Source organism: Callorhinus ursinus, unplaced genomic scaffold (genome assembly GCF_003265705.2).
Source record: "Callorhinus ursinus isolate GAN/ISIS: 27379988/994484 unplaced genomic scaffold, GSC_fseal_2.0 scaffold12, whole genome shotgun sequence".
In the NCBI taxonomy this organism is placed as follows: domain Eukaryota; kingdom Metazoa; phylum Chordata; class Mammalia; order Carnivora; family Otariidae; genus Callorhinus; species Callorhinus ursinus.
In genome coordinates, this window is record NW_027397074.1 from 80,067,552 (window position 1) to 80,092,245 (window position 24,694).

The 24,694-nt window shown below is 40.7% G+C and overlaps 1 protein-coding gene and 1 long non-coding RNA gene across 8 annotated transcripts in view; one reads left to right on the plus strand and one right to left on the minus strand.

Annotated features, from left to right (window-relative positions):
* Positions 1–15,761, plus strand: part of LOC141373926 (uncharacterized) — a 37,486-nt gene extending 21,725 nt beyond the window's left edge. For 2 of the 4 annotated variants that reach the window (XR_012380392.1, XR_012380389.1), the window contains exon 3: positions 6,824–7,156. This is a non-coding gene — a long non-coding RNA (uncharacterized lncRNA). Of the gene's footprint in view, positions 1–6,823; positions 7,157–11,544; positions 11,577–13,185; positions 13,229–15,643 lie in introns of those variants that run through there. The other 2 variants (XR_012380390.1, XR_012380391.1) reach the window with 2 other exon arrangements.
* The window catches only part of TCAF1 (TRPM8 channel associated factor 1), a 48,476-nt gene that overhangs the window by 11,574 nt on the left and 12,208 nt on the right, over positions 1–24,694 (minus strand). For 3 of the 4 annotated variants that reach the window (XM_073899324.1, XM_025854917.2, XM_025854920.2), the window contains exon 2: positions 15,410–16,043. In XM_073899324.1, coding sequence (XP_073755425.1) covers positions 15,410–16,029 — 620 coding nt within the window. In that variant the 5' untranslated portion in view covers positions 16,030–16,043. Of the gene's footprint in view, positions 1–15,409; positions 16,044–22,800; positions 22,925–24,694 lie in introns of those variants that run through there. The other variant, XM_025854918.2, reaches the window with a different exon arrangement.

Genomic DNA, 24,694 nt, shown 5'->3' on the forward strand with positions numbered 1-24,694 from the left:
TATAAGGTATTTCTCAGTCTATCTGGACCTGTCTGTGGCCATCAAACCCCTGTAAGACCTCAGGACACCCATATCCCCCAAACGGGAGATGCAGTGCTGGGTACCTAGTGGGATCATTAGGGGGGAAAGGTAGAGTGACTTCTAAAAGCTGGAGACCCCAGAGCTGGTTATGCCACTTTTGTTAGGTAAAGTTTGGCAACTATATGGTCAGAAGGCAGTGCACGCAAACACTGAAAAACGGGAGTCAGGTAGACAACATCAGTTGTCAGAGTGTTGTGCTCTCTGTGGCTGCAAAAACTCCAGTTAACTGATGGGAGACTGTGGTGCTCTTAGTAGGTACAATCCCTTCCTTAAGACAAAGGTATCACCTTACTAGTGACTCTCCTGCTCCTCGAAGCACTAACCACTGAAATCATTCCCCTAGCTCTTCTTGTTCTGATTCCAAGTTTACCAAACTGCCTTGTGATGATAATCTTGCTTCTGATGATCATCTGCCTACACAAGGAAGTCAGGGGCCAGGCCAAGCAGAATGTTCTAGTTCTGTGACATATCTATTTCTCAAGGAATAGCTTGCACAGTCTATCTTTAATTTGGTGATTCTACAATTAACAATATTAATTTTAAATGTTTTACACAATGAATCAGTGGAACACTACATCAAAAACTAATGATGTAATGTATGGTGATTAACATAACATAATAATAATAAAATAAATAAGAGTTTTTGTTATTTTATACCTGTATACAAAATTAAATGAAAAATGTTTTGATTCTCATAATAAGGAGTTCTGTTTATAAATTTCATGCAATTAATTGTTTGACAAGTGAAGTCAGTGAAAGGGTAAGCTACTATGTTTTAGATTAATACATTGGCATCAGGGTTTATACACTAGCCTATTATGATAAGGTGGGTGATATTGAATGTGCAAACTTGAGGCCCAGACACTGAATCACGAGCATCTCATCTAGACAATGACAATGACCCTCAGTGACGTCCTGCTCATGCTTAGCCGGTGGTGGGGGGCGGGGATCCCTCAGAGGCATCTGTTATTTCTAATAACCATGACTTATGTGTTGGGGAAGATAAATTTTTGTTTCATAAACTGAAAGAAATCTGAACTGGATTTTTACTTTTCTTTTCCATTCTCTTCTGAAATGAAACAAAAGTTTTAAAATCAGAATAAACCCATGATTGCACTGAGTTGTGTAAAGGGCACAATCAGTAAACTGGGCTAGTGAGAAATTTATTGAAAATATAAATCAAATGGAATCAAACTGATCAGAAACCCATGAGCGCAGAAAAGTCTGTAACTGCATATATGTGAGAGAAAAAGATCAAGAAAAAAAGAATAGGGATTTTGAGAAAAATACGGAGATAATTGTTACTGAGAAAATACACTTCAGTAACCAATAATGATCAACCTAGAATTCCAATGCCATTTAACATTTACATAAACAAGAATCACCAAATATTTGATGAAAAGTAACAGCACGAAAGAGAAGCACCAAACTAACCTGAGAAAACCAACACCCAAGGAAGTAATAGTGATACATGGAGTTCACTCCTGTTGTTGTACATCCTGTGGGTTTGGACAAAGGTATAATGACATGTATCCATAATTATGGTATCACACAGAGTATTTTCGCTGCCCTAAAAATACTCTTGTTCTACTTATTCATCTTCTCATTCCACTGCTGGCAACCACTGAGCTTTTTACTGTCTCCATAGTTTTGCCTTTTCCAGATGTCATCTGGTTGGAATCATGCATTGATCATGCATTTAAGGTTCCTCTGTGTCTGTTCATGGTTTATTAGCTCATTTCTTTTCAGCATTAAATAATATTCCATTGTCTGAATGTACCACAATTTACTTATCTATTCACCTCCTGACGGACATCTAGGTTGCTTCCATGTTTTTGCAATTATGAACAAAGCTGCTACAAACATCTGTGTGCAGGTTTTTGTGCGGATGTAACTCCTTTGCATAAATAGCAAGGAGTGTGATTGCTGGATCCTATAGTAAGAGCAGTTTAGTTTTCTAAGAAACTGCTCAACTGTCTTCCAAACTGGCTGTACTGCTTTGCATTCCCATCAGCAATGAATAAAGAGTTCCTGATGCTCCATGTCCTCATCAGCATTTGGTGGTGTCAGTGTTTTGGATTTTCAGTTTAGTGACATCGCATTGTTGTATTTTGCATTTCCGTGATGACACATAATGTGAAGCGTCTTTTCGTATGATAATCTGACATCTGTACATCTTGTTGGTGAGGTGTCTGTTAAGGTGTTTGGACCGTTTTTAAAATTGGATGGTTTTCTTACTGTTATTTTAAGAGTTCCTTGTATATTTTGGATAATAATCCTTTATGAGATATGTCTTTTGCAAATATTTCCTCCCAGTCTGTGGCTTGCCTTCCTATTCTCTTGACATTGTCTTTTGCAGAGCAGAAGTTTTTAATTTTAATGAAGCCCAGCCTATCAATTATCTCTTTCATGGATCTTTGGTATTGTATCTTAAAAGTCATAGCCATATTCAAGGTCATCTAGGCTTATTTCCTGTTATCTGCTAGGGGATTTATAGTTCTGTTTTACATTTAGGTCTTTGATCTGTTTTGCGTTATTTTATGAAAGCTATAAGGTCTGTGTCTAGATTCATTTTTTGGCTTGTGGATGTCCAGTTCCATCATCATTTTTTAAGACTTTCTTCTCTCCATTGTATGGCCTTTCCTCCTTTGTCAAAGATCATATGACCATATTTATGTAGGTCTCTTTCTGGGCTCTCTATTCTGTTCAAATCGTCTGTTCTTTCACAAATGCCACTCTTGATTATGGTAGCTATATAGTGAGCCTTAGATAGTGTCAGTCCTCCAACTTTGTTCTCCTCTAATATTGTGTTGAACATGCCATTTTGAAAAATCAACTTCATTGACATGTGGTAAAATTCATTTAAAGTGTACCTCTTGATGAGATTTTGTTACATTTATATGCTTGTATAATCACAATAAAAATATATAACATGTCCATTGCCACAGAAAGCTACCTTTTGCCCCACTTCAGTCATTCCAGTCCCCAGGCAACCACTAACGTGCTTGCTTTCAGTGTAGGTGAGATCTGCCTTTTCTAAAGTTTCATATACATGGAATCATAAAGTGTAGACTCTCTCGTGTTTGGCTTCTTCCACTCAGAATACATTTTTGAGAGCCATCCATGTTATTGAGCCTAACAGTAATCCATTCCTTTTTATTGCTGAGTAGTATGCCACTGGGTAGATATCTCACATTTTGTTCATCCATTCATCTGTTGTGAACATTTGGGTAGCTTCCAGTTTGGGGCTTGCTGCCATGAACATTCACGCACAAAATTTTTGTGTGGACATGTTTTCCTTTCTTCTGGGTAAATACCTAGGAATGAGATGGCTGAGTGGTATGGTAAGAGGAGGTTTAAATTTATAAGAAATTGCCAAACTGTTTTCCAACGTAGTTGTATCATTGTACATTCCCAACAGTAACAGGAGAGTTCCAGTTGCTGCACATTCTTGCCAACACTTTGTTTGTGAGTCTTTTTAGGAACAATTCTAGTGGGGGGTGTATGGTATCTAATTGTGATTTTAATTTGCATTTCTCTGATGACCAATGATGTCGAGAATCTTTTCATGGGCTTATTGGCCTTTCATCGTTTATCTTCTGTGAAGTATGTTAAAATATTTTATCCTTTTATTTTTTTTACTGGATTGTTGATCTTCTTATTGAGATGTAAGAATTCTCTATGTATTCTGAATGCAAGTCCATTGTCAGATTAAGTACTGCAAATAATTTTTCCAGTCTGTAGCTTGTGCCTTTTTGTTTTCTTAGTACTATTGAACTGCAGAAGTTATTAAAAACATTTTTAATGAAGCTCAATTTATCAGTCTTTTCCTCTTATGGCCTATGTACTTTTTGTGTCCTATCTAGGCCATCTTTGCCTACCCTAAAATCACAGATAATCTCTCCTGTGCTTTCATTTACAAGTTTTTAACAAACAAAAAATAGAAGTTTTTGAATTTTAGCCTCTGCATTTAGGTCCAGATCTTTTCAATAATTTGTTTTGTATGGAGTGGGATAAGCATCAGAATTCACTTCTTCTCCGTAAGGGTGTCCATTTATTCCAGAACCATATGTTGAAAAGATTATCTTTTCTTCATTGAATTACCTTGGCACCTTTGCCAAAAAATAATTGAGCATGGATCTGTGAGTCTATTTCTGAACCATATAGTCTATTTCATTAATCTGTATGCCTATCCTCATGCCAATACCACAGTATTTTGATTACTTCAGCTTTCTAATAAGTATTGAAATTAGATTATGTTAGTTCCTTTCATGTGCATTAATTTTAGAGTCCATTTGAACTTTGGTTGGGATTGCGTTCAATCTATACGTCATCTGGGGGAAAACTGACATCTTAAAAATATTGAGTGTTCTGATTCATCAATGTGGTGTATTTCTCCATTTCTTTAGGTCTTAATTTCTGTCAGTGACATTTTATAGTTTTCAGGATACGGGTCTCATAATAAATTTTATTAACTTGATTCATTAGTATTTCACAATTTTGTGTCCTGTTTTAACTGATATTGTACTTTTAGTTTCAATTACCAATTTCTGGCTGCTAGTATATAAAAATTAATTTTTGTATATGACCTTGTATCCTGCAACCTTGCTAGTTCAATCATTATAGTGCTTTTTTGTAGTCTTAAAGAATCTTTTACGTAGATGATCATGTTATCTGCAAGTTAACATAGGTCTACTTCTTAACCAACTGAGCCACCCAGGCGCCCAACATAGGTCTACTTCTTAATTTTTCATACCTGTGCCTTTTTTTACTTGCCTTACTGGCTGGGACCTTTAGTACAATGTTGAATAACAGCAGTGAGAGCAGGTATCCTTCCTTGTCTTATTTTCAATCTTGGGGTATTTCACCATTAAGCACGTTCTTAGCTATAGCTTTTTCAAAGATGACTCATCATATGGTAGAAGTTCCTTTTTATTTCTAAATAAAATATTATGATTTGGTATTGAATTCTGTCAAATGCTTGCATGTGTTTGTGTATGCGCCTTCATATATTGAATTATATGGTTTTCTCATTCATTCTGTTAATTTGGTGAATTACTTCCATGTAAGAATGTTAAACCAGCCATGCATTCCTAGGATAAGCCATACTTGGTCATGATGTAGTATCCTTTTTATATATTACTTTTATTCTTTTTACAATATTTTATTAAGAATTTTTGCATCTTTTTTTATGAGGGATATTGTTCTGTAGTTTTATGGGAATGTTTTTCTCTGGCTTTGGCATCAGAGAAATATTGGTTTAATAAATCGAGTTGCAAAAATTTTCCTCCTCTTCTATTTTCTTGAAGGGTTTATGTAGGATTAGTGTATTATTTGTTCTTTGAATGTTTGATAAAATTCACCAGTGAGGCTATCTGGATCTGAAGTTTTCCTTATTGGGATTTTTTTTTTTTTGCGTTGTTGTTGATGTTAAATAAAATTTTTATTTTAAAATAAAAAACCATAAAAATTGCAAATATAGTACCAAGTTCTATAAGCCCTTCACCCAGTTTTCCTAATGTTAACATATTAACAATCATGGTATGTTTGCCAAAACTAAGAAGTTAAAACTGGTAAAATGCTATTAACTCCAGACTTTATACAAATGTCATCAGTTTTCCCATCAACATTTTCTAGGATCCAATCCAGGAAACCACACTGTATTTAGTATTGGGATGTTTTAAATTACAGTTCCAACTCATTTAACACCTATTTTCTGTTTCCTCTTGCTTCAATTTTAGCAGTTTGCCTCTCTTTGGAAATTTGTCCATTTCATTTAAGTTGTCAAATTCATTGGCATACAGTTGTAATATTCTTTTATTACCCTGTTAATGCCTGTAGGATCTGTATTAATCATCCATATTCCATTCCTAGAATTTATCATTTGTATTATCTCTCTTGTTTTTGTGATCAGTAGAGATTTATCATTTTTATTGATTTGTTTTCAACTAACCAGCTTTTGATTTTACTGATTTTACCTGTTGTTTTTCTATTTCCTGTTTCATTGAATTCAGCTCTCACCTTTATTATCTTCTTATTCCTTCCGCATATTTTGGGTGAGGTTTTCATTTTTTGTTTAGCTTCTTGATGTGGAAAACTTAGGTCACTGAATTTAAACTTTAATCTTTCCTAATAAAATCATTTAAAGGCATACCTTTCTCCCTAAGCACTACTTTAACTGCATTATGCAAATTTTGACATGTTGTGTTTTCATTTTTATTCAGGTCAAAATATTTTCTAATTTCCTTTGTAATTCTTTTTTGACTTGCAGGGTATTTATGTATTTTTTAACTTACAAATATCTAGATATTCCAGATAGGTTTATGGTATTGATTTTCTAGTGTAATACTACTGTGATCAGAACATACTATGTATGATTTCAATCCTTTTAATCTTATTGAGACATTTTGTGGCTCAGCATATGGTCTATCTTCATGAATGTTTCATGTACACTTAAAAAGAATGTCTACTCTGCTGTTGTAACCATGCTAATAGTTTATACATTCAAAAAGTAAAATTAAATAAATAAGTACGGGTAAAACCCCACATTAAATAAAAGTAGGGCCAAATGAAAAACAGACAATCCAAGTACCTTTTGAACACAGTATTCGGACTTTCTATGTTCAGTGCAGTATATTCTGAGGACAAAACTAAATGCAGAGAAATCTTTAAAACTTATTATTTATGCTGTTGGTAGTAGCATGGGGACAGTAATCATGAAATTATTTTGTGTGCACTGTAGGATTGAGCAAATGAGTAAATACTGAAGTTGTGGAAACCAGTATTCTCATTATGGGAGATGGAAGATACAAATCAGGAATGAAGGAAAGAGAAGAAACCCTGTAGTTTTAGATTAAACTGGAGGTATCGTTTGAACTTATTAAAAAATAAATATTTCCTGGCTGTCTTCTGAGGAGCCCAGGAATGAAGACAGTCCAAAAGCAATGAGCACACTGAGGTGATCCTGGTTTCTAAATACTATTCACCACTGAAAGGAGCTAGGAATCTTTGAAGATATGGCTGAAGCCAGGTTTTGGACTAGAAAAGGACAAGATAAACTTGCAACACCTTGTTGTACCAGACATTGAGTAAACACTAAAAAATGGTTGGTCATGTCAAATTATTTGGCAGTCAGCTTAATAGGGCTTTCACTTGCCAAATTTGTGACAAGATGACCTTCAAAAAACACTGACTCTAAATGAATTATAACACATTTGATTTTTTTTTAAAAGGTCCATGACATGAGTACAGAGTGAGACTAAAACAAAATTTTAAAACCACCACAAAACAAACAACAAATGTGGGGGTGGGGAAGGAAAGCTCTTCCTGACAGAAGGATCTCAACCAATTCTGGGAGAAACCTACAAGCAGAACTACACTCAGCTAGAAGGTCAGGTTGCTACAGGTGCACAGAAGGTGCATCCATATCAGAATGGGAGGCGTTGGAGGAGGTGACATTTCACATGAATCTTTAAGAAAGGAACAGGAGCTACCCAAGAGCAGTAGAAGTAACTGATTTTTTAAATATTGACTCAGGCACAGATCATCAACTAATGCTAAAACCAGTGGGTAGAAGGTTGTTGGTGAACAGGACGTTAATTCTCTCAAATTATCACACCATAGATTAAACTCGTTACAAAGGGGGAAAGGCTCTTACAATAGGAAAATCTGACTAACTCCAATTTAACTAAATGGCTAACTCTATCATTACCGGTAACAGTAAAACTGACATCACATGCCTCCCCGATTTGATACATTGTACTGAACACAATTTCACCTATGTAGTATTCTTGCCAAAAATGTCTGGACTGAGTATAATCATGAGAAAGCAATTAGACAAATCCAAACTGAGGGGCATTCCACAAAACAACTGGGCTAGATGCTTCAAAAACACTAATGTCCTGAAAGATAAGAAAAGCTGGCAAATGTTTTGGTTGGATCCTATATTTTTAAAAAAAATCTAAAAAAGACATTGTTGGGCAACTGCAGACATCTGAACATGGACATTAAATAATAGTATTGTATCAATGGCACATTTTTTGAGATCACTGCATTATAGTTATACTGGAAGATGCCCTTGTTTTTAGGAGATACATGCTGAAGTATTTAGATGTGAAGTGTTACTCTGTCTACATCTTACTCTCAAATGGTTAGGCAAAATAATTATTCCTATGTGTTTATATGGTATATGTGACAAAATCTAACCACTGAGGTATCTAGGTGAAGGGTGTGGTTATCATTACATTATTCTTGCAATGCTCCTGTAAGTGTGAAAATTTTTAAGTAAAGATCTGGGGAAAAAAATGAAAGAGAACTGCAGGAAGAATAGAAAAATCATGTGTAATTTCTAAACAGTGAAAAGAGAAAAAGAAACTCAAACAATGGAGCAAAAGACAGAAAGGGAAAATTTTAAAAGAAGCAACAAGAAAGTGTAACAGAAAATATCGAGCACAATGATAGCAACTAGAGCATCAATTTTCTCGATTATATAAATGGATTATTTCCCTTGTAAATGGCAGAGGTTAGGTTAGGTTAAAAAATCAGATTTATAGTAAGAGACAAATCTTTTGGAAAAGATACAGAAAGACAGAGTAAAAGGATTAACAAAGAGGCAAAACAAACAAAAATAGGAAGAGCAATTACCGTATTAGACAAAATAGAGTTCAAGGTGAAAAATACTAGTTGCAAGAAAGGATGTGCTAGACTGACAAAACATACACACCATGAAAAAATTCATGAGTTTTTAGGATACCAAAACACAGCTTTGAAAGATGGAAAATAAAAGCCAAGTTCAATTCTAAAATCACAGTGGGAGTACAGAACAATTGTTTTAGGAATTTCTTTTAGATCAAGTATATAAAAATTAAGTAATTTATGGAAAATATGAATAATCCAGTTGATCTAAAGGGTAAGTTTAGACATATGTACATAACAGAGAATTTACAGAATGCTCCCAAAAAACGATACTGTTACTGATATTTTGCTAGGTCAGAAAAAATAATGCTATTGAAAGTATGTGATAACAGTATTGTGGTTGTATTTAAAGATCAGACCTTAATCTTTTAGAGATACACTATTTTATGGATGGAATGATGCAGTGTCAAGGACTTGCTCAAAACAAACTGGAAGAGGGAAGGAAAGGGCAGGTGATGAGTTGAGACCAGTTAGCAGGAGTTGGTAATTGTGGCACCTGGGTAATGGGTACATGTTTGTTCACCTTTCTGATTTCTATTTCTGTATATGTTTGAAGATTTCCAAAATAAGAAGTTTCTAAAAGGAAACTGACAAGTACTTAAAATGAATAGGGACATATCTAGCCTGTGTAGGTTTTAGTGAAAGGATATTCTTTATAACTTTATATATAGGAGAAAAATTAGAAAATAACTTTATTGTGTACTAATAGGTGAATGGTTAAGTAACTTATGGAACAATCCAGCTGTGAATGCTATAAGCTATTCTGAAAGATGATGTACGTTTATCAGGTGCACATGGAAAAATGGTGAAGATACATTAAGTGAAAAATCAAGTTGCAGATCTCTCTCTCTCTGTTTCTCTTTCTTCTTCCCCAGCTCTACCACCCCCTCCCCCATATGTACACACACACACACACACACACACAGAAGAAAAGTCAGAGGAGATAGAGTCCAAACTCTGGGGAAAAGAACGAATTAGTTGGGTCAGAGGGAGAAGTGGCGATGAAGATCTTTTACTTTTTACTTTGCATATTTCTGGATTATTTCAGTTATTTTTCAACAAGCATGTATTTTGAAACTGAAGAAAGGAAAATGTTCACAAAAAGAGAACGAGATCTGAATTGTGATTTAGCAATTACTCTTCTAAAGTGCCCTGTCTTCCCATTTGGATTCGTTCTCTAAAACATCTTGTTTATTTTTTGAGATCCAACTAATGCAATTTTAGTCTACATAACTAAGCATGAAGTGAGAATGGTGGAGTAGGAGTTAGGTCATTATGTTTACCCCCACCACGCCTGGCCATGATCCTGACATAAAATTCCATAGTTAGCATTCTGAAAATTCCTAACATGTAACAAGCAATGACCTCAAACGATTTGTGGATCCTTGTTATAAATAAGCTTATTAATTAATATCCGCTCAGATTTTTTGTTTTCCAAACTGCTTGGGAAGTAATAGTTACGATTCTCTCCTATAAACTGACAGTTTTCTTCCTTCATTTCAGCTAATTTCCAGTAGATTACTCAATTTTCAAAATTCTGAAATTTTAATGATCTGGAATTCAAAGACTTTTTTTGTGTGTAATATCCTTTCATGATCTTTCAAAATGAAGGGAATATAAATCATTATCAGTGTGTAATGTTTGCCAATTCAGGTTTCACAGGGGTGTTTTCAAGTCAAGGAATTTGGAGCATGCAAACACTTCAGGGTATGACCATTTGTACAACATTCTTTTCAATGCATCTCTGATGACTTTGACTTTATATGGGGATCACTGTAGACTGAAAACCATTCTCAATGGCCTACAGCCTAAAGGAGGACCAGGATGTTCTACTCCAGCACTTTCTATTTAGAGGGAAAAAGTGGTAGAAGGATATGCCAAGGTCACACTGCATTTACTGGCAGTAAGATCCCGGGTTTCCAGGTTCCAGTGAAACTCAATATTACAGCCCTCTTCCTACAACAGTTGTTCGGTTTTTGTAACCCCTTCCAGGTCTCGTTACTGGAGATGTTTATGTACTTTTAATTCTCAGGTCTTTGGAAATCATTTTCTTGGCATAAGAAATAATGCCTGGGATATAGAATATAATCCACAAATGCTGGCTATATAAATGGATGAATGAACAACAGAGATGGGACTCTTTAATAGAAGCCTGAGGTTTGGATAAAAATGAGACAAGGGACTTCTATCCCAAAGAGGAACTAGGCAAACTATTCTGGTTGATTCTCCTAAAACCTCCCTAAGATTGATCATCTAATGATGCATTTTATCTGCATCACATCTCTTATTGGTGGAACCAGTTCAATCTCCAGTACCTGTGTTATTAAATGTATAAATGTTAAATTTATAAAATGTGGGAGTTGATCATGATGATGCTGTCTCAGTTTGGTGGAGGAAGTAGGTAAAAACATGAGTTAAAATGCGAATACTTTATATAACTGGGACAACATACATGATCTGGAGTAAGGCACCATAATGCTGGATGCTAGGTAAGTTTCAGGGGTTGGGAATAATACTCATGACATCGTACTCTTATATACCCTAGTGTGGAGGCTGGATGTGAAAATAATTAAAGTGTTTTAGGTATTTGAGCGTTGTTTCTTAACTCACTGAATCCTCACAACCATCCCGAAAGGTAGCCATTATTAATCCCACTTCAGAGATGAGGCTTAGAGGGGGTGACTATGACACCAGCTTATAGAGTGTGCATTAGACAGAGCTTGGGAACTTACTGAAGTCTTCCTTCTCTAAAATCTGTGCATTTTCCAGGTTATATGAATCCTGAGTCCTGCAATGAGACTGTGAGTAGTTTATGACAATGGACACAGTGTTTTGTCAAATGAAATACTTAATAAAATGTGAGTCTCCTTCTGCACATAAAGTACAACGCCACTGGCCTCAGAACTAGAGGCACAGTAGAGACACTGAGGATGAAGATGATAAGAGAGTAGAAATTGCTCAGGGAACAGACTACAGGTGGCTTGGTCTTACAGAGGGCATGGAGACTAGCATTCTTTTTTTTTTTTTTTTTAAGATTTTATTTATTTATTTGACAGAAAGAGAGAAAGCGAGAGAGGGAACACAAGCAGGAGGAGTGGGAGAGGGAGAAGCAGGCTTCCCGCTGAGCAGGGAGCCTGATGCGGGGCTCGATCCCAGGACCCTGGGATCATGACCTGAGCCAAAGGCAGACGCTTAATGACTGAGCCGCCCAGGCACCCGGAGACTAGCATTCTAAATGCAGATGATGGTGCTTTCCAGGCAGGAAGGGAGGGCAGTGACTAGGAGGCTCATGTCCTGACACCTGTGGGTATTCTCACCAGGCTAAAAGTAGATCATCTGGTTTTCTTACTTAGGGATTTGTTTTTCTGATCATAAAGTAGATGTCCTCTGATAAAAATTTGATTCATCTTGATAAGACCTGCCACAGTTTACTCTTAGAAGGGCGAGAGGATCCCAAGATCTTATTTAGAATTTAGTAAGAAATATGCAAGTAATAAGATTAAAGTTATCTTAATTCACATTCCCATGTTTAAATGAGGGCTTAAGAATAAATAAATCCTTTGAGTAACTAAATCCATAGGGGTTTTCAATCTGAACTTCGCTAAGCAGGTGATGGAAATAATCTTCCTTCTTGAATTCTAATAGAAGCATCCTGGTGTCTTGCATTGTCTAATGTTTCTAAAACATTTTGCAGATATTCTGTATAGTACTACCTATCACAACAAGAGTGGAGAAAGATCCAAATGCTCAGCAGCAGGCAAATGATTAAATAAATGAGGCATTCTCATGAAGTGAATCAAATATAACTCTGAAGATCATATAGAATGAAAAATATTTGTGAGTGGAATTCAAAATACTATGTATACTAAGATGGTAACTATGTAAAATTATGCATGAGTGGGGAAAATAATATGCAAAGATGAAAAGAGTTGTGTTGTAGGTTTATGACCTATTACTTTTTTAAGGTGAACAGTTAGAAATATAGGAGATATTGAAAAATATTGAAAAAGTGGCTTAAAAGAGTATCCCATGAAGAAGATTCATAATTCAAAAGTACTGGCAATTGGCAATACATACACACATAGACATATTTATATGTATATCAGAGATGTTAAAAAGGTAAGTGAATCATTTGGAGAGTTAAATTTGGTTTTCTGTTTATGTCATAAAAGTATTTATGCATTGACAGATGTGGAAGGTCTTTAATGTGACTTGTGAATTATTTTTCTTGTCTTTTAATGTTCTTACATGTGAGGTGAGGTAATGAAATATACACCTTAATAACATTTGGTAGAAAGTTTGGAAAATAAAAGTTTTAAAAGTAAAAATCATCTACCATTATTCCATGACCCAGAGTTCTACCCATTACTGATATTTTGACCTTTTCCTTCTACAATATTTTCTACACAGAGCTATATTTTTTGAACAAAAGTGGGAACATACTGGAAAACAGGTTAGTATCCTACTTCATTACATTTAATGATACCCCCTAAAAGATTTTCTCCATGCCCTTAATTATTCTTGGAAACATAGTTTTAATGGTTGGTAAATCTATAATTTATTTAGTCATACTACTCTTCCCTATTACAAATAATGCTGAATTGCATATCCTTGTACATGAATCTGATTATATCTGATTCTTTTTTAAAGAATCTTAATTTTTTAAAGTCCTATTAAAAGATGTATTAAAGGTTTATTAAGGCCTAATTCGCATAAAATAAAATTCACTCGATTTAGGTTTATAATTAATGGATTTTGATATACAGTTTGGCAACCACAACATCAGGTGGGAGAAAGATCACTCAATGTCTACCTTTCAGCATTGGCTACATGAAAGTGAATTTTTTTTTTAATTTCATTTATTCATTTGAGAGAGAGACAGAGAGAGCACAAGCGAGGGGGAAGGGCAGAGGGAGAGGGAGAAGCAGGCTCCCCGCTGAGCAAGGAGCTAGTGCAGGGCTGGGTCCCAAGACCCTGGGATCATGACCTGAGCCGAAGGCAGACGCTTAACCGACTGAGCCACCCAGGCGCCCCCGTGAGAGTGAATATTAAGTAAACTATGGGGTAAAGGAGGATAGGGTTTTTTGTTTTCTCTTTTTCCATACTAATCTCAACACATGCATTTAATCAGTATTTCACATCTCTCTCTCTCTCTCTCACACACACACGCTCTTGTGCCTTTTACTTTCTCCTCCATACTTCTGTCAGCCAGTCAGCTCAGGAAAATCATTGCTGTCATCTTCAGTCCGTCCACAAGTCAAAAAATGCCCCACCTAACATATGAGCAATGCTATGCTATACCTACCTGCAAAAGCAAGAGTTGTGACACAATCTTACCTAGTAAATAACCAATACAAATAACCCACAATCTCCACAACAGAGTCTGCATACTTCCCTTATTAACTCTGATTTTTTCTCAAGCATTAATCTTCAAGTTGATTTTCCATGTGCGCATACACATGTACGAGTACACGTACACACACGTACAGCCTAACCCCCTCAACCCCCCAAGCTGAGAATCATTGATGATGAGAGATGAGTAGGCATAGCCAAAGAAAAAAGAGGGAGAGTTTTGGTAGAGAAAAACATCTGTGAAGGCAAGTAAGGGGGATTAGGTTTTTAGAAATAGAATTATGGTCAAGTCTTACCGCCCTGTTCCTTAGGATGAAGATCATTGGTAAGCTGAAAATTTGATCAATTTGGTCAGTCATTATGCCTCAGAACAACTGTGTCTTTCCTCATGGCACATGTGGGGTTTTGTTTCAAATGTTCCATGCCAAGAAGAGGCCATACCCATGGCCCTATGTGTCTGTACTAACCCTGGTATGCCTTCCTCACCCAATCCTACTTTACTCTGCTCCTGCCAGTCAGAAACCCCAGTGCTCTCTGCTCCAAAGATGCTTCGAGTTTTAACGTACAACAGGGCATGGCCTGGTACGCTTCTTATACTCCTGGGACTCCTCCAGCCTCTAATCTCTCCCATTCATCCATCCAATCACCAGCCAACAAATGTTTCCTGAGCACCTACTAACCTGCTCTACGTTCAGCACTATATGAGATGCTGGAGCACAGTGTGAACAGAACAGACTGGGCAATGCTCTTAAAGAACTTCCATGTAGCCTGTCTCTGTACCCACTGCCTGCTTCCCTCCTTCTTCAACATCAGTTTTGCCTGCAGACACAAAATCCTCCCCTAACTCCTGGATTTAGCACGAACAACTCATGCTATCTTTTCTTCTAGATCGCCTTCTGAATCCTCTAGTTCTTTCTTACTTCCCAATCCCATCTGGCTGGACATTTCAAAGCCTTTCCCACAGCTCTTTAGACTTTGTCTTATGGGGTCCCTCATGTCTGTTTTCCGTTTCCTCACATTTAGCTAGACACCAGGGAACATATTGGTCACTAAGAAGTTTTCTCTGCTCAAAGAGCTAAGTGGTCTGGCCTGGGGAGGCAGTAGCAATGGAGACCTTGATTGATTTAGGGTGATCTGTTTGATATAGGGTAAATCTGCTTGATTTAGGGTGAATCTATGCCTAAGTGCCAAGTTCTCTTCCGTTAGCCTGGGAGCAACCTAAAGACAAGAACCGTGTCTTTTTTAACGTGGGACCAAATCCCCACTGGGGTAATGCACTCACCTAACTAAGACTGGAATCTTGGGCATCTTCTTGGAGACTTTGAAGAAACTTGTGTCCCCTTTGTTGTCGGTGAAGTACACGCCAGCCACACTGGTCACGAGGTTGCCAGGGAACGTGAAAAGCACCCTTTCATCATCGCCCTGGTTGGCCCAGTCCCAGGCCTGGCCTCCAATGAGCAAACCCCCTCCACGTTTCATAAACTTGACCAACTTTTCTGTCATGGTTTCATTGTAGGCATCAATGCAGTAAACCCCCAGGGAGTCTTTCACTTCTGGCTCAATCTTCGCCTCCACCCCAGAACCCTCAAGGATTTTGGCCAGGGGTGCCAGGGATGGGTGTACACCAATGGGAGCCCCTGGGGAAGAACAGAGCCAACCCACTGCATTGAGGAGAAAGGGAGTGAGCTGGGCTTCTACCAAGTAGTCCTCATGGGACACCACCACCAGGCGGCCTCGGCCATAGGAGGAGGCAGCGATGAGGACCTGGCCCATGTCATTCACCATCACTGGGAAGGAGGCCTCTCCAATTAGAAGCAGTTCACATGGGATGGCATCTTCAGGGACATCCCAGCTTGTCACTCCATTCATAAGGGCCTCAAAGGCAGCAGAGGGAGTTGCCATGGCTGGATCGACTTCTGTAGAGAGGAAAGCAAAGACTCAGTTTGGTGAAGAACAGATAAACAAATAAATAAAGGAGCCAAACAGTTCACTCCTCCCCTAGCAGGGACAGTTCCTCCCACGACACAGATGAGACAGATTCTGAATTGACTCAGGGACTCACCAGGGGTGTCAAGGTGGCCAACCCAGGAGACCCCATCACACCTTTCCTGGTCCTCCTAAACTCTTGTGGCCAAACCAAAAGAGCTTGACATTTTTCCATCGCAGAAGGAAGCAAACAGAAGTGGAGAATGTGGGCAGAGTTGTGCCCCCAAAGAGATATCTGTAAGTCCTAACTCCCAGTACCTGTGAATGTGACCTTATTTGGAAATAGGGTCCTTGCAAGTACAGTCAAGTTAAGATGAGGTCATGCTGGATTTGAGTGAGCCCTAATTTAATGACTGGTGTCTTTTAAGAAACATCTGGATGCAGACACAGACACACAGGGGAGAATGCTAAGAGAAACTGGAGCGATGCATCTATATGCCAAGGGAGGCTAAAGGTTGCTGGTGAGCACCAGAAGCTCTGGAAGAGGCATAGGACAGATTTTCCTTCAGAACTTCCAGAAAGAACCACCTTCAGAACTTCCAGAAAGAACCTTGCTAACACCTGGACTTCAAACTTCTATGCCCCCAGCCCTGTGAGGGAACATATTTCTGCTGTTTTAGGTCACCCAGTTTGTGGTGATGTGGTACAACAGCCACCGGAAAACTAATCCAGTGGTGCCGCATGCTGCCTCCCGCCCCACTCAGCTCCCACACTGATCTTATTAATTCCAGCTTGGGGATCCCAGAATTTCAGTCTGGAAAGTCTGGGTCCTCAGAGAAGCTTCTTTGGTCGCAGTCATAGGCTGGGGAAGCAGAAAGCATAAGTCCTCTGTGGCTTGAATCCAGGTCCCAGACGACCAGGAACTAAGGCAGATTCTTAGTTGTGCCTGGACACAGTGGAGAAAGGTGTGTATGTCTGAGGATGCGTACTCACATAAATCCTCTGCTTCTTCACCATGAGCTCCCTGCGTAGGATGCTTGACGTCTGAGCTCCACTATATACACTTTACTGAAGCAGTTGCCCCAAGAGCAGCTGTGTTTTCATAATCAGGACATCCGGGAGTTGGCATTCTTACTGCCCACTCGGTGGAACCAGCCAATGCTGCTAGCCTGGTCCCTGAGGCTCTCACCGCAGGCAATGTTATGGCCAGAGCCAACCTCATCATCTTCAACCTGCTGACCCATTCACTTTCTATCCTTCCCTTACCTCTTCTGAAAATGCAGATATTCCTTATGTTTTTATCTTTGGTCCTTGACATCTTTCTATTTCCCTTGTCAGAGAATATGCTCACTCTGAAGGTAATATGGCAAAGCAGTTACAAGTTCGGGCTCTGGAGTTAGGCTATCTGGGCCTGAATCTTAGCTCTGTTTGCTTACTAACTGTGAGATGGGGCGACACATCTCAGACTTCACTTCCTCATTCATTAAGTAGGGACGGGAGAGTCTAGCACATAAGGTTGTCCCAAGGATTAAAGGAAATAACAAGTGTCTTTCAATTACTTATTATATATATGAGTATGTGTATGTGTATATTTATATGTATGTTTACTTATAATTATTTGGTTAAGAGTAAGCTATTTAACTTGCAAATGTGCACAATAGAGAATTCTTATTTTTTTAAAAGATTTATTTATTTTAGAGAGACTGAGCGAGTGGGGGGAGGGGTAGAGGGAGAGAATCCTCAAGAAGACTCCCAGCTGAGTGCGAAGCCCAATGTGGGGTTCGAACCCATGACCCATGAGATCATGACCTAGAGCCGAAATCAAGAGCTACCCAGGCACCCCATACAGAATTCTCATAAAGTGAACAAAAACCAAACCTAATGTCAGATTTTATAAAAACTGAACTAAGCATTTAATGATTCTGATTTTATAGTTTTCACATTTTGGAGCCAATGCTAACACTAATATTAATTATTATTACATTTAGTTCTCAAGTGTTTCCACGGGCCCTTGAGAAAGTCCCGGGCACAGGCACTGTGCCTTCCGCGGGCACAGATGAAAAGGCCCTGGTTCTGAGGTAACGAATAAACTCAAGATCCCTCCTGAAAGAGCACACTCTACCATCTGCAGGGGTCTCTGAAACTAAAGAAGTCTTAAATTTAGTCTTTTCCCTCCAAACTAGCTCCTCTTAGGCACATTACAGGGGCTCAATGTCCCTAGCTGCTAAGGAGGGTGACATTTACCTCAGAGAATCTCTGAGATGATAGAATCAACAGGCGGCCGGTTCACAAGAGTTTGTCCTTTCCCTGCTCTTCCTGGTGTCCACAAATAGCCAGGACGGCAAACCACAAAGAGTCACAGTTGTGCCCCTTCTCTCTCCTGTCCCCTGTCCAGCTGGTCACAGTCCTGTCAATGTCATCGTTCAAGGTTTCCAACCACAGTGCCAGGAACCTAGTTAGGGTGCTCAGTAATTCATTCCTCGACTAAACTGACCCAGTTTCTGAGTCACCAGGGTCTGTTCTTGCCTCTGTTCTTCTACAGCCACTGAGAGCATTATTTCCCAGAAGAGAACCCCCTCCCAGAGCTTTGCTTTTTCCCACAGGGTTAAATCTGACACTTTCATCGTGGAGTTTGAGGTCTCCGGGGCTGGCTGCTCCTTACAGTTTCCAGTCGTGTCTCTCTGCAGCTTCCAGAGCACTTGGCATCCCCGGACATGCCCTGCTTTCATTTTAGAGTCTCTTTCCATTCTCTTCCCTTCCTGTTCCCTCTCCCACCTCTTTCATCTGTTGAAATCCTACACTTCTAAGAGAAGATATTCACCGAAGAGGAAATTTAAATGGCCAAAGAGTCTGTGAAAATACGCTCAATCTCACTAGTCAAGGCAACTGAAGACAGAATGCGTGACGCTGCCCACAAGATTGTCACAAAGGAAGAAGGTGAAGGTGGATGAAGGCAGATGATAATGCCCGACGTCCAAAAGGCCAGGAGGACACGACCACAATTCGCTGGAAGGGCCGAGAAGCTGACAGCAATCTGACGGTGGCAGCTCCGTTTCAGAGGGGAGCCTATCCTCAGACCAGCAATCCCTCTTCTGATGGCCTTTCTTACAGAAACAAGAGTGGCAGTATTACAGACGTATGTACCAGGATGCTCACTGCCATACAAAACTACAAATGGAGACGGGTAAATGCAAACCTAGAAATGGGGATAGATAAATGACAGGTAATGTTGTCCAGAACCATCTATGACTTCTGTGGGTGCGGCTCTCGAACCAAAGCCACACCTCTCCCACCTCTGCATGCTAGCCCACCTCACAGGCTGGTATTACAACAAGAGACCCTGGGGCATAGCCCCCAGCCAGCCACGGATGCACACCCCCTAAAGGGCTGCTCATCAGACCCCTCCTCTCTGGGCCCTGGTCACTGCCAGGGCTGGTACTCCACAAACACTCAGAGCAGAGAACTCACGTTTCTGTCTCCCTAGCTGTATTTCAAGCTAGTTCATGGGAGAACAGTCTGTGGAGAAGTGACAAAGGGATGGGCAGGTGGCCTGGAGATTGGAAAAGTAGGGGACCAGAACAAAGAGGGCTTTTCCCGTGGAGTTGCCTCCTTCTACCCGCTGGGGTTTGGTAGGGAACACTCAGGCTCGCCTCTGATCGGCCAGTTTCCCCTGTCCTGCACCATGAGTGGGACTGGGGTACAGCCTCAGCCTGATACCAACGCTGCGTGTGTGGCAAGCCAACATCTGGAGAGCGTTTGGATAAAGGATGATAATCTATATTATAGAATATCATGTCACTATTACAAAGAATGAGTTAAATCTGTTTCACATCTATGTAGAAAACCCTAGATATACTTTATTTTTATTTTTTTTAAAGATTTTATTTATTTATTTGCCAGAGAGAGAGAGAGAGAGAGAGTGAGAGCACAAGCAGGGGGAACGGCAGGCAGAGGGAGAAGCAGGCCTCCTGCTGGGCAGGGAGCCTGATGTGGGACTCGATCCCAGGACCCTGGCTGGGATCATGACCTGAGCCGAAGGCAGACACTTAACCGACTGAGCCACCCAGGCGTCCCCCTAGATATACTTTAAGTGGAGACCTCAAGTCACTGTAATATATAGCACACAAACCCATTTTTGTAGGAATAAAGATAATAACGGTAGTACTAGTAATTTTAGTAGGAGTAATCACAACACACTGTTTTCCAGGTTCCAGGCATTATAAGTTTCATAAAGTATTTAATCCTGACAACAAACCTGTGAGGTATGTAAGATCACTATCCATTTTATAGGTGGGCAACAACAAACAAAACAAAAAATGTGGTGGCCAGAGAATGTGTTACTTGCTCAAGTCACACAAGTGTGAGTGGTGGATCCAGGATTCAAACCCAGGGAATCTTGTACTGAGTCCACATTCTTAAGTACCAGAAACATATAAGCCTGTTAAGGACCAGGATTTTCTATACAAGAGAAAAATCTATGGAGGCCACATTTTAACATGCCAACATTAACTGCATTAGGGAGGGAAGAGGTGAACAGTATTCTTTCTCCTTATACAAGTCTTCATCCTTTGAATTGTATGTATTCCTGTTAGAGTTAAAAATAACACAGGTAATATAACTTCAAACAAGCAAGTAAAGACACGTTAAATGCTTGGGTATATATATATTACTGGATTGCTTACCTGATCATATCTCACCTAAAATGTATTTTTTCATCTCCCAATTGGCTGAGCATTTACCTACTAAAAAAATTTGATTTCCTCCTCTATGGGGTTCTTTGAATTTTGCAGCTGGTTCTGTTCCCACTTTAACCAGCTATATCCATGACTCCAACACCTGACTTTTAAACGGAAAGCTTCCTGTTTATGCTCTCCTAGCGTGGGGACTGCAGACGGACACAGCCTGGGGTGGGGGCGGGGTGGGGGAATCCCTTTTATTTCTCTCCCTAAGTTCTTCATCCTTGGTTCTCCTTCTATGGCTTCTGCTTTCTCTCCTCTGGGCCAAGTCTGCCCTCTTTCAGCTTGCTGGAACCCAAGGCACCTCTAAAGCAGAAGGTACCTCAGGCACAACCTGTAACTCAGGCAGAGAGCTTTACGAATCCCCTACCCCTACCACAAAGAGGCCCCATGCAGCCTAAATGGGTTTCCCTTTAAGAGATGTATTTGGAAGGGAAGGAAGGTAGCAGGCCTGTCTTGGATACTGTACCACATCCTGCATTATAGTTCTATTTCAAATCCAAGTAGGGTAAGTGTCTGAGATCAGGGGTATGTGGGTTCTTTGGATTCTCCAGGAGAATGAAGAGGTGCTCCGTGGTGGATAACGGGAGTGATGGATGGTGTCAAGGGCAGACCTAGATCACTTCTTCAGCAAACAGCTACCCTGGCCTTGACAAATGATTAATAGCACAGACATTCAGTCCTGTAGGTCTTCTCTTCTTCCTGCCATTTGCTTCCATGCACCCCTTGTTTCTTTTTCCTTCTACATCCAATACCCTGTCCGATGTCCATCAACTTCTACTAAGCTAGAATTGGGGTGGGTTCATCCTTCTTTTGTATTCTGTCGTACATATTTATTAGAACGTTAATTTAAAAAATTAAACAGATTCCTATATACCTACTACCCAGCTTAAAAAACAGACCATTACCATTATTTTTGAAGGCTTCTAGTTGTCCTAATACTTCCCCCATTCCCAAAAAAGTAAGCATGATTTAAAATGCTGCTTTTCTATTCCCCTAGGCCTATCTTACTACACTCCCTTCTCAATTCCTGAGTTCCCCAGGGGCTCTCTTTCTCTCACTCGTATTTGCTCATTTCTCTCATGAGGAAGCTCCCAAGAGTACAGCATCATGGGGAGCACAAGCCCGGGAGTGTTGGCCAGGCTGCCTCCCAGAGCGCAGCGTTCTGTGAAATAGACAACGGGCGACACAGGTCGTTCTTGAAGTTGAGGGGCTGTCCATACTGAGTTCTGGTGCGGGATCCTCTCGGTTCCTCCCCAGGCCCTCACCCCAGCCAGACTTGTACACAGGCCCAGAGCCAGTCCGCAAAGAGCTTGTTGGTGACGTCAGAGAAGGAATGGCGAGGGGCTGGGGGTGGGGGCAATAGGGGGAGGAGGGGAGCTGAGCAGAAAAGCTCTGCCTGGCAGGGAATGCTCCAGACCTGTTGGCACGGCTTGGGTGAGGTAGGGGTACACAGACCACTGGCGCCTCTTGCACTTAAACACACACACACACCCCTACACACACACACCGGTCTCCCGGGGGCTGGTGAGAGTGGGTAAGGGAACTCAGTCCCAGAGCCGGTGTTTGCAAAGATCAAAGGGCAGTAGGACAGAAGTGATGCTCTGTCACCAGCCACCTGTATGACCCTGAGCAAGCCCTGCTCCCGGGGCTTGGGCATTCTCATCCGACGAAGCTGCGGAGGAGATGCTCTTCTCCCGTCGGGCCTGTGCCTATCTCGACCACACAAAGCACGCAAACACAAACATCAGATGTCAGAACCCGAGCGGGGCAGCAATGCGGCAGCGGCGACGCGGAGCCCAGAGCAGAGAAAAATCAGCAACAGCGGCTAGGACACAATCAGCGAGGGACCTGTCCCAGATCCGGGCGCCCCTCCGGCAGGTCCCGCAGGTCCGCCCGCGCACCCTCGGGCCCCCTCGGCCTCCGGCACCGCCCTCCCCCAGAGCCAGGCCGAGTTCCTCGCCAGCCGCCCCTTCTCCGGCCTGCGAGGCTTCGGCAGGGGGCCACTCACCGGGTCGCGGCGGCAGCCGGACGGGGGCAGGGCTGGGTGCAGAGGGGACGCACCGTGCGGCGGGGAAGGGGCTTCCCTGCAGGCAGCGCCGCGGCGGGCGGGCGAGCGAGCTGGTAGCGGGGAGGAGGCGCAGCCGGGATGGGGGGGGGAGGGGTTCGCGAAGAGTCTCCTCCTCCCCACTTCCTCCTGGGCGCGAGAGCGAGCCCGAGGGGCGGCGCTTGGCAGGGGACAGCTCTTCTTTGTGTCGCCGGCCCTGCTGGCTCGGCATTGCGGCGGCCCCCATCCTGGCAGAGTGGACGGCCGTTCTATTAGAGACATAAACTTCTCTGACTATTCGTTACTAAGCGAAAGGCTGAATAAATGATAGGACATCTTCGGTGCGATATTATTCAATTCTTAGGAAGAGCTTAGATCTCCATTTGGTTGGGGGGGATGTACTTGACATACTGGGGGGGGGGGATAAAAATTGTACAAAACTGTTAGCTGTGCTTTCATTTTTGTAATAAAAAAATAGCCCTTTACGTATTTGTGCTATGATGGGAGAAGGAAAGACTACATCTCTACCTGTTAATATTGTTTGACCTGAGAAAGAGCGCAGGGCAACTTTTACGTAGCTCTGCATTGTTTGCATTATCTATGTTTCTTTTGTAAGTTATGGATATATTATATTTCAAACGGACAATAGGTAGCTAGAGTCTACCTTTCTATGTACATTTCAGTTCCTATTTCTTTCTTGAAGTCTCTTCTGATCACCAGTTGACAGCTGCCCTCCCTTCTGTGAACTGCGAGTTCTACTTTGTCCCCTGACTTCACCGCCCTCAGGAGCTAGTTGTAGCATGTGAAATGCAGTTAAAAACTCAAGACTGTCACCAGATGTCCCGGATTCAGATCTCAGTGCTACAATCTACAGGCTGAGTGACTTCTGGCAAGTTACTTAATTTCTCTGCACCTCAGTTTTACCTGTACAAATAGGAATGATAAAATTAGTACCTATATCACAGATTTATTGTAAGGCTTAAATTGAGTGAATACTTGTAAAGTTCTTAGATCAATGACTGGCATGCAGTAAGACTGTACCAGTGCCTATTAAATAAAATAAATATTCAGGCTGCCCTAAGATCCAATACTTCATGTTCCAGGAAAATGCATACCTTTTAATATACTGACTAGAGTTTTGGTCCAAATCCAAGTCATATTTCCTTTCCTCTTTCCTTTCTTCTTTGAATCTTTCCCCAAACTGAATCATATAATTAATAGCCAATAAGGGATGTGGGTAGGTGAGCTCAGTGGCATAAAACATAGAAGGAACGCTAGGAACAGAAATCAAGAGAACCTCAATCAAGAGAACCTCAATTCAGGATCCTACCCAGTGAAGGACAATCTGAGCACGGCCTTTATCGCCGACAGGGCTCAAGGTTCTGAGCTAATAAACAAGGAGGGCTAGAGACTCGCTTGCTAAGTCCCTTTCCAGTCTGAAATGACAAGAGTAATAGCACCGCAAGGCAAACCCCCAAGTATTGAGTTGCATGGAAAAATTTAAAATGCAAAACAAAAACGCACATATTGTTTACATAAAAATAAATAATAAAAGGACAAAAATATACGTGAGAAGGATAGACCCTAACATATCTAAGGATGGACATGAGATTTCATGGGGGAAAGATTTTAACTGTCAGGTTGTTTCTTAGAAAGGAGGAGAGACACACACATATACACACACGGGGGGAGGGGGGAGGCACACATCCTCATCCACGGGGTGGGGGGCGGGGAGAGCAAGTGCGCTGAAGCAAAGGTAATAATAAAATGTCCGCATCTGATAATTCTGTTCTATTATTTTCTGTACGTATCTGCAGCTTCGAAACATTTCATCATGAGAAGTGTTGTAATAGGGCAG